Here is a 16,336-nt window from a genome sequence, read left to right on the forward strand (position 1 = left end):
CTTATTGATCGGTCACAGCTCAACATTTACAACACAAAGCTGTAAATGTGTAGAACACAAGAAAGAAATCCAATCAACTCAATAATCCCACATTTTTCTGATTTACTTAATGGAAATTTGAGGTTCTACAAGTGTAGGTAATGCATTTCATTCACTAATTGTACAGCATTCTCAAATTACTCTTCATTAAATTTGTTTGTGCTGTCACTTTCCATTGTTGGAGAGTTCCTCCTGAGGCAGCAGGGATCAGTTTGATCTGATCTTAATGGGAAGACAGACTGGAGGCCGGGTGGGTGATGTCACGGCGAGGCCTGCTGCTGTTTGGATGCCCTTTAGCTGGAGGAAAGGACAGACTGATAAACAGGGAGGAGGAGTGGACGTGAGGGGGAGCCAAGTAAACATGTCTGCCAGCTTCAATAAGAGTGAAAGGGGGCCTAATTTTCAGAAAAATGCACAAAAAACAACCAAGGAGGTACCAGCTGGAGGGCAAATGTTAGTCTGTCGCAATTAAGTAATTAATCAAATGATAAACTAATATGAGATGATAATTTCCATGCTGACCATTATTTTGTTTGCAAGGTCATTTTGCTAATTGTTTGTGTTGTCTGTGCTTTGTATTTCAATCTATAGCTTTTGGTTGTGTTTTACTTTGAAAATCTAAAATATCTACCTGTATTAGGTGTTCTTTAAAATAAAGTTTATTGGTCTTTGCGAGAGCAACGTTGCATTTATTTATTTTTTGCCATATACATACATAACTTGATAATGGTCTAAAAATGTTTTATTATTTATTGCAATAATTACTGGGACAATTTATTCAATTATTCAAACATTTTTATGGTGAGAGGCCTAAATAAACAAAGTAACAATTTTATGTGAACATACATCATTCGTCTCTGACAAAAATAGAAAGGCACAAAAAAATCTTTTCCATTCTTAACAGTCCAACTTCAAATGCATGATTTTTTGATTAGTAAAATGAGGAATTATTTTCTTAAAAGAATCTCCTAGATCTTGCTAAACAGTAAATTGTAAGTTAGTTTTGTCTTATGTCAAATGTACTAAGATATTTGCATTATAAAGTAGATTGGAAATACTTGGTAAGATTGTGTTTTTGCAGTGTGCTAGTGAATCAATGACATTATATTAGACCTTCCAAAGAAAATATGACACTAAAAGTGTTTTATTATTAAAACTCATATTTTTGCAAAAATTTTTTAGTTTTCTTATAAATACAAAAAATAAAATCAACTTCCATAACCTAAGTGTATAACTACTGTTTAAAATTATTGAAACAGTAAATTGATTGACATGTACCAACAATCACTTTACAAATAAAGATGAAAGGTTTGATTATAAGCCAATGACATCATGAATCTAAAGATGACAAGGCCATGCTTGGTGAAACTGGAATATTATTCCCTACCTCGGTTGTTGCAGCACTTCAAGGCTTAATGTTGTCTGGTTGGTTTGTTTTGAAATGCAGAGACACAATCTTATCTGAATCTCACTGACTTCAGGAAATAAATCATGGTATCGACGTGAAGCAAGAGAGAGGACAGATTTGATCTGGCTGGAGCTAATTTCAGAGCTGAACAGAGAAAGGAACATTTGGGTTTGGAAAAGTAGACCGGCCTCTCAGGCACTCCATAGATTTGATTAAAGATGTTGCGTAAAGGTGAATATGAATTCATAAATCTCTCCTGGAGCCATCTCATTTCTATGATGCTCTTGTTAAGCAGTGTTAACACAAGCTTGGTGAGCCTGCACCGTCAGAAAAACAGAACCCAGTAAGTAAAGATGGCTCCCTGGTGGCCAAATACTTGCCTGCCAAGAAAAGTAGAAAGTCGAAGTAGCTTCATGCCTTAAGGAAAATTCAGACCGTCGCTCAGAGCTAACAAAGGCTGCTAAATAGTTCACTGCCTGGTTTATGGAGCAGGAAGAAGGTCCAGAGTTTCTGTTAACGCTGAAATTTGCTTCATTTTTTTCCAAAGTATCTTCAGCTTGTTGATCATTTTTATTTCTCGTTATGTGTGGTAAAATCAATAAAGAGACCTTCAGGAACAGGTGGAGGCTGAAAAGAGAAGTTTGGAGGGAAAACAAATGGGTGTCAACATTTGTCATGAATGACAGATTGCATGGTTTCCAGGCACCCTGATGTTCCCATCTGCAACTGATTAAATCTATTTGTAGCCTTGTTATTGTGATTTTTGTGTCATGTGAAGAAGAAAAGAACAAAACGTGACAAATCAGATAACTTATCTGAAGCTGGACTTACAAAACCAGTGAGAACACAAAGAAAGCTGTAGTAAGTAATAAATCAATTAATCGCATGATTAATCAAAACGATTGCATTTTAAAGCTGGCATTTAAATACAGGCTCATAATATTCAAAACTCAACTTTAGTCTGCTTAATTTCTTTTATGAAGGAAATGTATTTTGAGTAATTCTTTGATTTTTTTATTTATTTAAGAAAAAGCCAGGCAGCTAACTAACCAAGATATGGTAATTTAAGTTACAGAATCTTATGCAAAAATTTATTTTAGTTTATAAAGTCATGAAATTTGACACAATATGAAACTTTATAAAATTATTTTAAATAGTGCATTTAGTTTACTCTATTTTTTTTACTCTTGACACATAATTTAAACAGAATCCCAGAACCAACCATTCAAACACAAAAACTGTTTCTAAATCAAAAATTATAACCCTAAAACTCAGTAGTTGGTTCACACTTTTTCCTCTTTTTTTTCTAAACAAACTTCTACCTGACCCTTTTGCCTGTTTTCCCTGTCTAATTTGAATAATTAATATTTTTTGAAAGCGACTTCATAATCCATTTTACTCGTTGTTGTTGTTTCGTGTTTTGTTTATCCATTTTGGATATTTCAAATATTTTCAAGTGCCAGTGTTACATGTTGGCTAAACATTAAAGTTTTTGATCTCAGAGAGAGTGTACACATTATTATGCCATTACTATATTAGTTGAAATGGTCTCAAAATGACAGCATTATTGTTTAGTGTAACCGCAGTAACATCACCTGAGAGTCTTAACAGATCGCAGATCGGTGAGGGCGCCATGACGCTTTCTACGCCATTCCAGATGTAAAGGTGAGAATCTTTTGTTCCTTGTAACGGCACCATATCTCTTGACTTTGAACAAGTCTGACAAAAAACTTGAGTGAGCTCAGACAGATTCCTCCTTCACAGCTGGACGACCATGAACACAGAGAGGCAATTTATAACAAAGGAAGCAGAGAGCAAGACATTCAGAGAACAAAGGGGATGAAACTTGTACGTTTTTCTTCCTACTGGAGGAAAAAAGATGAAACCAGCTTCCTGATGCTGCAGACCTGACCCTTCTGTGTTCTCTAATAACCAGCGGAGGAGAGAAGCATAATACCCAACAGGATGGGTAAAGTTACTTTAAATCGCCAAGTTTCTGACTCTGATCATAAATACTGGGCCCATTCCAGAAATGTAATTTAAACCAACATAACCATGGCATCCAAAACCAGTTTTAACACATTTCCTGCTAAAACACCTCACTGTGTTTGAACAAACTTAGGCCATGTTCACGTATCAGGTCTTCATGCTGAATTATGACTTTTTTTTTGCACGGTCGTTTATACCAAGAAAAAGAAAGCTCAACTGATAACTACGGACTTTAATGGAGAATTAACATCTGCAGGTAACGTCTGTTTGAATGTGTAATTAGGACCAACAGAGGTGGGATTGTGATGTGATTCACTTCACCGACTCATTCCATAATTTCAGAATGTCAAGGAAAATCTTTGACTTCAGCCATTGCTCATGTCCAGATTTACCGCGTCTGGCTTCTTCTGGTGCAGAATTATGATGAATGTTACATTTGGATAAAATGCGACAACTGTTCTGACTGCTTTGAAAACTATTCAACATGTCAAATGTTTGAGCCGTACGTGGTTAAAAATCTGATTATTTTTGAAAAGATCGGAAATGGGCTTTTCAGACTGCAGTGAAAAAAATCTGGTAAACAGAAAAAATTTGGATCTGGGTTGTATTTGCCTGCTGTGTGAATGTAGCCTCACTGCTGATTTGAGATTAATGAGGAAGGTCATATTCAATATACTGACACAGAAAAGAGATGAAGATTTAATGTTAAATTTACATGTGCTTAGCATTATCAGTGTTTATTATTCAATTTACAGAAAACCAAGTTTAAACAAACATCTAATTAACACACTCTGGTAGAAAACATTTTTTTCTCCTAAAACCTTTTTTTGGAGGAGAAATATTAGCAGAAATGAACTGATGAAGTCACAGAAGATTTGATTTATCAAAATCAAATTAGAATAAAAACCTGACTTGATTGAGAAAAACTGATGATATTTTTGGATTCAGTGGCGCAAAATAGTCTTAATTCAGTTGAAAAAACAGACAACTTCCAAAAAGTTTTCTTTTTTTTGCTACTCGATGATATTGGTGATTTCTAAAAAAGGGAACCTATATCAGAACGGCAGTTAAATAAAAACTACAGCAGAGACTATTAGAGTGAAAACTGTGGATTAAACAGGAAAGGTCATGCCAATTTAATTTTCCTTTGGGATCAATAAAGTATTTTTGAATTTGAATTAATGCTCACACAGTTCTCCAATGCGCCAGACTTTAATAGCTTAGGAAGGAAAAAATACAGCTTTTCAATTAGGGGGTGGGTAATATGGAGTTTTCAGAAGAGTGATCTACATCACCAAGCTGCACATACTAACTGTGTGTAATTATATTTTCGTACTTACTGATATTTATTGATGTTCTCGTGGAACAAAGTGGAGAAAATAGTAAAAATATAATTTCCAGTTATTGGTTTTCTCAAAGATCATTAATTGAAACGATAACTGATAAACGATAAGATAAATGCCCACCCCTGTTTTCAGTCGTCTTCTTCTATTTTTGTGCATTTTATTCAGCCTGATTAAGTAAATGGATTTCCGAAACAGACACCGTCAATACACCTCACAAAATCATCACCGAGTCGGGTTTCATTTCTGCTTTTCCGCTACGTTGAGTAAAAATCCCCCACAACACGGTGGAGTGAGCTCTCATGTCAGACACGAACACTAAAAAGCACAGAGACGGCGTTTACCGACACGGAGACAGGTGGAAGACGCCGACAGCCTCTTAGGAGGATCTGTCTGACAAATCAGGTATGCATTACAGCCAGCTGTGCATCGGAGCAGCGCCGTGTCCTGCCTGTAACACCCACATGAAATACTGCAGCATCAGCCAATTAAACAGGCCAGAAAAACGAGAAAGCAATATGGTTTACGGCTGTCCAAAGGCGGGGGAAACCTTGAAGGTCAATGTTAACAGTGACTCATCAAATCCCCACTTCCACCGTGTGTGGATTGTGTTTTTATATCTGTGGACAAAGCTCCAGGCTGGGCCCCGTCGTCCTGCATGTGTGTGTTGGGGTGTATCTAAATGCAACCTGACAGAGAATTGTGGCAATAAGTGATGAAGCTTCCTGCAGAGGTTAATAAGCTGTACGTCTCACAGCAGTAGGCCAACACGCACGCACGCACGCGCACACACACACACACACACACACACACACACACACACACACACACACACACACACACACACACACCTCTCTCTTGAGCCTTCTTCCCCAGAAAACTATTTTTAGAAATTAAAAAGCTGAATGAGTTGGCGAATATTTTGAGGAGCAATCTGTTACATCCCTAAACTCTGGAAACTATCGCAACCAAAACGGTTCATAAAAGCAGCAAATAAAAGGAACCAAAGACATTTTCTATATTTCTACAGTTTACCAAAAACTAGACAATTTCTCAGCTACAGATTTCTGAGGGATTTCAAATATAAATTAGATAAAGTTATCACATTCAGTATGAATTTTGAAGTAATGTGCTGCTAAAACTGTCAAATTCAATAAACTAGAAGATGTATTCTTATGACAGACTTTCTGCAGGTTTCACCAAATCAAATTTAAGACTTTTTAAGACCATTATGAAAGAAATTTAAGACCTCTAACATGACAGAAATTTAGAAGAAACCCACATACTTTGCGATGCTTATTACAGTCTTTACCTCCTGTAGTGCTGAGCTTTTTGGGCAGAATGAACGTAGCACCAAATCTCATCTATCCATAAAAAAAATCTAGCTAAGCCAGCAAGGGCATGTTAGCAAGTAGTTACCGGTAGCCTCAACGGCCTCGACTCCCAGAATGCAGTGAAGATGTCTGCAAATGACTTTTGCCTGGCCAAAATGTCCAGTGAGAAAAAAAATATAAAACTACACAGAATATACAAGAAATACAAAATTTAAGACCTGTATTTAAATTTTAAAAATGAATTTAAGATATTTTAAGGCCTTAAAACATATGCATTTAAGACGTTTTAAAAATGAGCAGACACCCTGCATGAGGCTTATTTGTCAGGTTAAAATTATAATAATATTCTTTAAGCAGGTATTAAACATAGTGTAGATTTAGCCCACATTTCTGTACTGAACATTTGTTGCTTTATTGCTACGAGGCAATATTCTCATTTTAAATGTGTTTTCTTTATTTTAAAGGCGTTGATTCCACAAGTGGCCTTTTTTCAATAGTAGCTGGACAGGAAGAAGAGCAGCGATAAGAACTTGAAGTAGAAGACCTGATTGTCTGAAAGGCCATTCAGTGATACATGATTATAGGGAGCCGGCGCAGAGATGGCTGGATGGACTGACGGATAAATGGAAACAACTTTTAGACAAATGGAAGAGGAAATCAACTTATTCACTTCTCCACACCTGAAAACACTTAAATCCCAGACTTTTTCTGGCTGTGCAGAAACATAATCACTGCAATCACTCTGGAGAACAATTGACTGCTGTAATCAACGCAACAACCATTAATACAAGCAAAATATATTCAACAGTTGTTGAAGAAGTACTTGAGAAAATGCTTGAACAGTTTTAGTTTGCTGTGATTAAAAGTACAGCTGGTATTGCTGCAATGTGTCTACATTGACATATTTATAAGTCTTCATTTCTATAACCATCTTTAATCATCTTTTGTTTGTTTCTGTCAGCTCTTCATAAGCGATCTGAACGCAGAGCAGCGACCTCACAGAGACAGAAATAACTGACGATGTGATCTGGTGGTATTAAACAGGCTGATCAAATTAATGACATTAACTGAACACATACAATTACTACATGCTGTGATCTTCTTAGGGAGGCGGGCGGTCCTGTTGGCCCCCATTGGATAGTATTAGGGGGGAACAAACAAACAAAAACATTTAATTCAATAAATATTTTATGTGGATCACCAGAACATGCTCAATCAATAAATATGTTTTTCTTCATGTTTCCAGTTCTGTTCAGTAAAAAAGTTGCTAAAGAAATAAACTCTGCAAACTATGAACATTTTCTGTTATTCCAAACTAAACAAAACCCACAGTTCAGAAAACAAAACTCTTAACAAGCCAAGCCGTTCCAGATTTTAACGAGTTCTTCTAACCCTGAATGACCTGCTGTCTGGGTTATCGGATATCTCCAATGCTCACAGTAAAACTGGACAGAAATCCCTACATAATGTATTGATGAGCCTTTTTCAGAGGCTTGAAATCAAATTTAGCACAAAGCAGAGTTTCACAGAGGATGTTCACAAACTGGAACAAGTTATTTGGAAGCATCCAGGAACCCAAAGTGAATCATGCGCCTCATATTTCTGAAATAAATGTCAGATTCAATGACAACTGTTACCTTTATGCATTTAGCATAACAATAACAGAGGCTTATAAACACTTCTGATACAAAACGGTGCATTTATTGGGGTGTAGTGGCATAAAAATAAAAACAAATGTTTTACTTGTACATCTGAAGAAACAGCAGGCTCATGAAACAGGAGTGGGCATTTATTGTACCATTTAAAGTGGCAATAAGTTAAATTGATGATTTGTTGCAATAAATTCCAATTAATGTTTAAAACTGTCCAAAACTGTCCATATTGTTAGGATTGTTAGTTTTAGTGTTGTCTTCACTGTTGGTTCAATGAGAGCATCAATCAATATATTTGAAAATATAATTAAATGCAGTTAAAATATGGAGTTAATCAATATCTGACTAAAGAAGTGCATTACAAATAGGAATGTAGTAGTATTTGTGTTTTGGGGGCTATAATCACTCTGCCATGAAGCAACAGAAATACAATTACCTTAAAAATTAAGTTATAAATGGTTCTTCTCGTCACTTTTCTCATTATCACAATATTACCACAGAATATCGTGATAAAACTTACCCACCACTATTCATAATGGAAGAGCATCAAAATCGAAACACAAACTTCAGAGACTAAATCCGTTTAATTTCCTCTCATTTAGATCTGAAACACATTCTCAATTCACCAATTTAAGGGAAATGGGAGTAAAAATTAAAGTGTTAAAAGTTTTTCTTCATTTAACAGGTCATTTAGCAGCTTTGGCAGCGTTTGAAAGGATAGTTTGTTGATGATGTTGAAGAAATGGCAGAGAGAGATTAAAGTCAGTGTGTCGGGTATCTGGTCTCAGTGAGGATCTGACCATCTGCTTTCTAATCCTGCCCTCCCCTCACTGCACGGATCGCTGCACTACCACCCCTGAATTATGGCATCAGCACACACATTTTTCTGCCAACTGAGGACGGTAGATTCGGTGCTTTAGCAGAAAAGCCAAGAACCAGATTCCTATCTCATGCAGTCAACTTAAGTTTAATAAATTACAGTTTTTGTTTTTAGATTTGTGTGAACTTGGCTTTGATAATTTAAGAGAAAACTTAATGGATACAAATGTAAAAAGGAACTACTCCATTACAGATGTCCTACTGTGCTTCCTTAAACTATTAGATTAAATAATATTATTTATTCATGTTATTAAAGTCTTGTGAAGATATTCTACAACAGGGATAATGTAAAAACAAACTAAATTGTGTTTTTAAATGCCTCTCTCAAACACGCCGTATAAACCTGGGTGGTTTGAGAAAGTAAAAAAAAATCTGACTATTTTCTCACCAAGTTGTCTGGCATTTAGCAAATAGAAATCATTTTGGTGATTCAAATTAACCTAAAACAAGAGAAATTTGGTCTAATTTAACTTCCCACAGCGAGAAAGTGTTTTGATTATTTCCCAATTTAGGCTTTTAATCAAATGTTAGATTGCACTTTATTACAAAACTGGTCAGTTTAAATATCAAGAACTTGCAAGGAGTTTACACATAAATCAACCTTGAAAACATCCAACTGAAATTCAAGGATTTCAAGCACCCAAACAGGTCCTGGTAAAAGGAAAAAAATAAAGACACACAAAGACTTTTCCCAAATTAAAGTTGATGCAAAACTGTCTCCCTGTCTGCCTTGATAAATAACTTGAAATAATGAATATTCAGCATATCAGCAATATGTTTGTTCCTTATTTATAATGTCTGGCTTTTAATGCATATAACATTTGGTTAAAAATCAGTGGTTGGGAATCAAATTTCAGATCTAAATATCAATAATAATATAGTCACAAAGAGTTGCCTTGATGGAACGTAAAATGTTGACATGCAAATATTTATTTTTGAGATGTCAACAAAAGAAAGTATTTAAATATTTGCTTCAGTATTGGTCTATTTATGAAGAAACCAATGCCACACACACACACACACACACACACACACACACACACAGAGAGAGAGAGAGTCAACACAACTGTATTTGACTCTCTGTCTCTTTGAATCCTTCGTCAGGAAAAACATGAGAGCTCAGAGGTCTATTTCTGACTCACTTGAAGACGAAAGTCAGTCAGGCATTGCTGATGAAACACACACTCACACACACACACACACACACTACTTTCTACATCATTGTCTTGATGAAGTAAGCAGACATGTTGCATTGGACTTCCCAAACCTCAGGTCTGACAACAGCTACACGCAAGAGCTCTGAACTATAATTTATATAAAACACGTTGCCATGGCAGCAAAGCCTCTGCGCTGCCTCCTTAACAATAAATCCAACCTTTTCGAACAGAAATAAAAACTCACAAAATAAAGCCTTCAAAAGGAAGAAAGAAAACTGAACAGAGGCTGAACAATAAGGCGATGAGAACTGCTTTGTGGGATTAAAGATTACTGCGAGGAGTCTTAAATAACGGCGGTGGCCAACAGGCCCTTCATCACAAATCATGAGGTTCAGAGCCGCTGGAGAGCTGCAATCAATGACCCACTCACTCCCTATGCATGAAACGCCTATAGAGACGATACGTCAGGAGCTCTGAGATGGAAACCGTCTTTCTGTTTAAAATCATGTCAAAAAGATGATAAAATAGGCAGGAAATGGTTTGTAGAAATATTAAACGAGGAGGCTGGTTGGTCCAAATACGAGATCAAACAAAAACAAATAATCGGATCAATCAATTACTGAAATAATCAACTAATTAAGTACCTGATAAATCGTTAACTTGAGTATACGGACTAGATAAAGAAATGGCTAACTGCTGAAAAAACAATACATTGAGATAAAGATGCCCACTCATTTGTCATACAAAATTCTCATGGCAAGAATTTTGATTTATTGTTACTGATATTAAGTTTGTGTGATCAGAAATGTTATTTATTGGCAATTTTCTCCACTTTTCGCATCAATAAGTATCAGTAAATTCAAAACTATGACTAAATGCAGCTACAGTGTGTACTTCAGTGATATAAATCACACTTTTTAATGGCATCCTGAAGAAACCCATTTATTACCCAAAAAATTAATAATAAATAGTTATTTTATCATAATCTTTATTGTTATCATGATACTACAAAATATTGTGATTTCCCCAACATTCCGGTCCTTGTGGGTTTGTCCTCTGCAGCTGGAAATCTCTCAGCCTGGGATGTCAGGGGGTTGGGGAGGCGGATCGGTGAGGTTTCAAGGTTGATATTTATTCCTGAACGCCTCTCCCGCTCAGCGGAGATCAGCGGTCAGTGTGAGCAGCAGATGGCCTGAACGCTGCCGGCCGATTCCCCAGCTTTGTTGTTGTGGCCTCGCTCAACACGACGCTGGAGAGAGGCGAGGCGCAGACGTGTCGCCGGTGGGAATGTGTGCAGCCTGCCTCATGAAAATACCATCTACTGTTGTTCCAGTTCCCAGAAACAACAACGTCATACAAACTTTATGTGATTCAGTTTTGTCTTGTCAGCCATTTTTAAACTACTAATTTTGTTCCGTTGCAAGGGATTTAAAAGGATGATAATTCTGGCGAATACTTTCCATAGTCTCTGTATGCTGCAGCCTTAATTTCAACTAAAATGGGTTCAATCTTTCATGTTTGACCTCCAAATGATGATGGAAACGCTTGTGGAGAACAATAGTCATTTTTAACGCTTTAACTGGTCCAAAACTGTTGATATTTTCCTTCTGGTTTTTTTCTGTGTATATTTACCATCTAGAAATGAGTAAATTTCATATTCTGCTTGCATCACCTTCAGTAGTTAAGTGAGTTGCCAGTAGAGTGAGACTGTATGCTTACTGAAGCTTACTCAACCGATTTTTCTCTCTCTGACTGCCAAGCAATGAGTTTATTCCACACTTTTCCCCCTTATTTTTCACTGGAAATATGGCAATTTTAAGTGCTATCCTTCACATCTATGCATTTATTGTTAGCAAATCTTCCTAAAATATCTGCAGTGCTTTCTTACGCACTTCAAACATTTTCATGTTTCATATGTGTGGAATAAAATCAATAAAAGTTATGAAGGAATAAATTGTGTGAAAAAAAGAAGAAATGATTAACAAAATAGGAAAAGCTGTCCAAATACGTTGCTATAATGATGAAAAACTAAATCTAAAGAGACTTTCCCTGATCTCAGACAGCTCTGGCTGGCAGCTTTAAGTATAGTTTTGCTTTAAAACTATTTTAATTCTTGAAAGATGAGGATTTCTTTGCACCTCGACTTATTTTTAAGAAGTTTTTTCATTATGTTACTATTTGATACAGCTGAATGCTTGGAAAGTTGGTTATAATTGCAAAAGCTAAAATTGTGAGAACAAAATGAATCATAAATTACACAATTTAAAAAACTTTTTTATATACAATTCAATTCAAAAACATTTTATTTATCTCAAAGGGAGCTCATATAATCCAAGTGTCTCTAAAGAGTCGTTGTGGATGTGATGCTTTGTAGCAGTCAGTCTCGCAGAGGCTCATAAATGCTATGACATGCTAACAGAGATGATGTTTCACAGTAACATCAGTCGTTTGTACGCGCCTCTTTGAATTTCTGTCTGTACAGTTAGAAGGATGTTAGAGTAGGGGAGATCACTCTTGCCCGTTATGCACGAGATGGTTTGAACTTCCTCCTTTTTTCTCTGCTTTGCATCCATAAAGCCTCCTTTTCAACTTCTACTTCAGGTATTAATTGAGCTTTCAAGGTGCTAATTAGCTGGTCTGGTTCTAAAAACAATGCTTTGTCATCACGGTTACTCATCATAGCAACGGTACCAAAGCAAAAAAATTAGGAACAAAACTGTATAGCATTTTTGCATATTTGGAGTAATCGTCAAAACATGCAACGGCTCAACTAAAAAACAAAAGTTGACAAAAAGAACAAACCCAAGCTAACGTAACGGAGCTACTCCAACATGCTAGCTCTTGCAAACCCTGCAAAAAGCACAGATTTATGTTGAGAGTCAGCATTGGATCCTCCCTAACACACACTTTAGATCACAGAAAAGCCACCTGACAAACATTTAAGGCTCCATAATGACAGACTGGGGGCCCAAACGTGCCTTAGCAGGACTGAATCTTCCAGAGCGATCGCTACACTTTGTTAGACGTTTTCATTTTGCTAAGAGCTGGATGAGAGCTGTGATCCTCAGGGCAAAAGATTGTTTCATATCCATTTGAAATGCCAGTGAAAGCCCACAAGTAGATCATCCCAGCCATCTGGCTAAAAACAAATCCCTCAGAACAAGCTCCAAAATCTAATACACAATACCCACAGCTTTCCATGCAACGTTGCTCTGGATATTCACTTTATTTTGGATTTTAGACATATACGTCAATAAATAGCAACTATACAGTAGTTTGAACTATTCCAAGTGGGAAAACTGTGATGAAAAGAAACATTTGACTACAAAAGGATAAAAATTAGAAACGTGATTTTTTTCCTATTCAGTCCATCTCTAGTTGAGTCGTTATAAATTAGAATATCAACAAAAGCTTGGTTTATTTTAGTAACTTGGTGCAAAACGTGAACATATACTAATTAGAAACAGAGTTGTATATATTCCAAGTGTTCATTTTTACTCATTTTGATGATTATAGCTTTCAGCGAAGGAAAACACAAAATTGTGTTACTTAGAAAGCTTAAATAATAAGACAAGAATATTTATTTACTCTCCACAATCATGAAGAAGGCTGCTGAGCCTCCACTAAGCCACAAAATATCAATGCTAAAAACTACTGCTGAACGTAAACTGCAATATCCAAGCTTATTAGTGGAAAGTTAAGTCGAAGGAAAAAAGACCACACTGTCAAAAGTATAAACATCTGATTTAATGATCATAGCATGACTGTGTTTGGTGGAAACCCCACAGAGAATTCATCAGAGTATCATCAAAAGGAAAATGGAGCAACAAGGATAAAGCAGTACCATTAACTATACTCTTCTGTATTAAATTATAATGATACAAAAGATGCAGGTGATCTAAAATTTAGATTTTCATAGCTGTAAGTCTCAGTCATAAGCAGTAACTCTGAAAAACATTTTAAACTATCACTCCACATGTCATGAATCTAGAGTTACTGAACTAAATTAACTTTGTTATAATGATATTCAAAATTAATGAGCTGCACCTGTAGAAGTGTTTGTCCTCATCGTGCAGCAGCCTCAGCACACCTGAGTCAAATGAGTTCATTAACTCCAGAGGCTTTTCTAATGGCCCATTCATTGGGTTCAGGTGTGCAGAAGCAGCTACAACAAGGCAGGAATTTTAAATAGGCACATTTATTATTTAAACCTTGTAGAAGTCAAACCAAAATTAGGTCATAATCACAAGTGGATAGAGTACCCAAAACTGTACTCAAATAAGAGTAGGACTACTTCAACATATTTTTACTCAAGCTAAAGTATAAAGTGACCATCTAAGAAATTACTCAAGAGTAAAAAAGTATTTGGTAGAAAGTACTGAGTAACTGATCAAATTATCAATCATTTGATTTTTAAAAGTTACATCAGACAGAAAAAAATTTGAAGACAAGAGAAAATTTTGGAATTTTAAGGACCAAAATGACAATAATTCATATAACAAAAAATAATGAGGCAAAAGAACATTTTTCCAAATCAGTTTCTTTCAATAAGAAACTTATGAAACTTTAACAAAAACTGCAGGTGTGTGTCTGTGTTAAAACATGTTTGCTTTTCCATTCAGAGGGTAGAGAAACCAGAAATTTTACTCAAGCAGAGCGATACTTCAAAAATAAATTTACTCGCGTAAAAGTACAGCATAGGATACTTCTAACTTTTTTAAGTTACTCGAGTAAATGTAATTAACTACCAACAAAGTAAATAATAATCCAAGATATGTTTTAATAGATTAAAACTTTTAAATTAATGAACATTTAAGTATTTCCCTTTTAAATATTTGACAAGTTTGTCTTAAACTAGAAACTTTCAGATTTAATTTCATACAAATTGACTTGCAAAGTTATATTTAATCATAACAGACCCCGAATGTACTAGAACATACCTGAAATCCAGTGGGAAGTCATAATTTTCTTGCATCTATTTGTTTTGTTCAATATTTAAATATTTCCTGTTAAATGTGAGGAAATTCTAATGGAGTCCGGTGGAAGAATTCTGCTTACCTTGGTTAGCTGTGCGATCTTCTTGCTCATCCTCAGGTGTAGGTCCTGGGTATATTCCATGGCGACTCCGGACTGGAAGGAGGCGGTGGATAATGGAGTAAATTTCCCCTGACCGGTAGGGCAGTAATACTGCTGCCAGCCCGACCCAGTCGCCATCTTCACGATGATGCTCGAGTAAGATAAGGGCAGCGATGGTTAACTGGACGGGGGGCGAGACGGTGCAGAGACGCACAGAGCTGGGACAGCGTGTTTCAGCGAGGCACCGCAAGAGTTAATCAAAAATATCAAGCCTTTCTGACACACAAACCGCTTTCATTTTGCCCGCTTCCCGTTAATAATGAACTAAAGGGTCAAATTTTACTGATTCAACCCCAGAAGGTACCAGCTACTAGCATCGTTTCCGTCCGTTATCAGCGGGTCGTAGTGCGGGCACCTGGCGCTGATGTGGAGCTCCGGTTCTCCGGGTGGCGGGCGAGCTGCCTCCCTCCCAGTCGGTCACCTTGGTACCGTTTCTCAGCGGCAGCCGTTAGGAGTAATTCCTCCCCGAAGCATTCCGGCTACATTTACCGGACAGAGCGGAGCGGAGACCGGAGGGGACAATGGGAGAGAGTTGGAGAGAGAGCGAAAGACGGGCTCGGCGGTTGGTTGCTGCTCCTCTTGTTGCCATGGATCACCTCAACAGTTTATGCTGCATTCACGAACGATGGGAGCAGCGTCGCGTTCACGTACCGTCGGAGAGATGAGCTCACGCTTTGTGTTCCAGCAAACAGTGGCGGTACGAGACCAGATTTTTTCTTAAATTTACTTAAAAGAATAAGTTGGCTTTAAATGTGCTAATCACAAGCTTTGGGTTTTGTTGTGGTAGCCTTTTTAATCTGGTATATTCTACTTTTTTTCTCGCGGGACTTTACTGTTACACAAAAGTTTCAGTCATCACAGACCTGAGGCGGCATAGACATAATATATTATGTCTATGTGAGGCGGTTGCTAGCTAGCTTTTTTTTTTACGCCCATCATTGATTAGCACAGATTTACCCCCAGATGGGTGGGCGATTTTTGTTTGTACCATACGATTTATTTATTTGCATTTTTAGTACATTTCTGTCCTACATAAATTATTACCTTTCCAAAGAGAAAGGTAAGAAAAGACTTTTGAAACTCGTTTCTCAACAATTTTAAACTTTTGGAGATCACAAATGTACTTGTTTTTAATAACAAAAAAAAATCTGAGAGAATTCTCTTTAAATTTCAGAGAAATGTAAAAAAAATTCTACCTACAATGTCTTTAATATGCCCTTGTAATCCTGTCCCTTTGAAGCCGTTGCAGGTATCACTAGAGGTCAATATAGCATTGCTAGCTATATAACCAGCTTTTTTTTACTCCCGTGATGGGTAAGTGCAAACTTACTGCTAGATGGGTGGATGATGTTCGTCTTTGTAATTGGTTCACCTCTGTTGCCAATCAGTTTTATTTATT

At 36.6% G+C, this 16,336-nt stretch overlaps 1 protein-coding gene across 4 annotated transcripts in view; it reads right to left on the minus strand.

Moving 5' to 3' along the window:
* LOC106954082 (protein FAM184A-like) overlaps positions 1-15,556 on the minus strand; it is a 129,761-nt gene extending 114,205 nt beyond the window's left edge. The window contains exon 1 of one of the 4 annotated variants that reach the window (XM_015043325.1): positions 14,860-15,553. In XM_015043325.1, coding sequence (XP_014898811.1) covers positions 14,860-15,015 — 156 coding nt within the window. In that variant the 5' untranslated portion in view covers positions 15,016-15,553. Of the gene's footprint in view, positions 1-14,859 lie in introns of all 4 variants that reach the window. The other 3 variants (XM_015043323.1, XM_015043324.1, XM_015043327.1) reach the window with 3 other exon arrangements.
* Positions 15,557-16,336: the final 780 nt, after the last annotated feature.

Source organism: Poecilia latipinna, unplaced genomic scaffold, assembly GCF_001443285.1.
Source record: "Poecilia latipinna isolate Pla-1442-1.1 unplaced genomic scaffold, P_latipinna-1.0 Scaffold625, whole genome shotgun sequence".
NCBI lineage: Eukaryota > Metazoa > Chordata > Actinopteri > Cyprinodontiformes > Poeciliidae > Poecilia > Poecilia latipinna.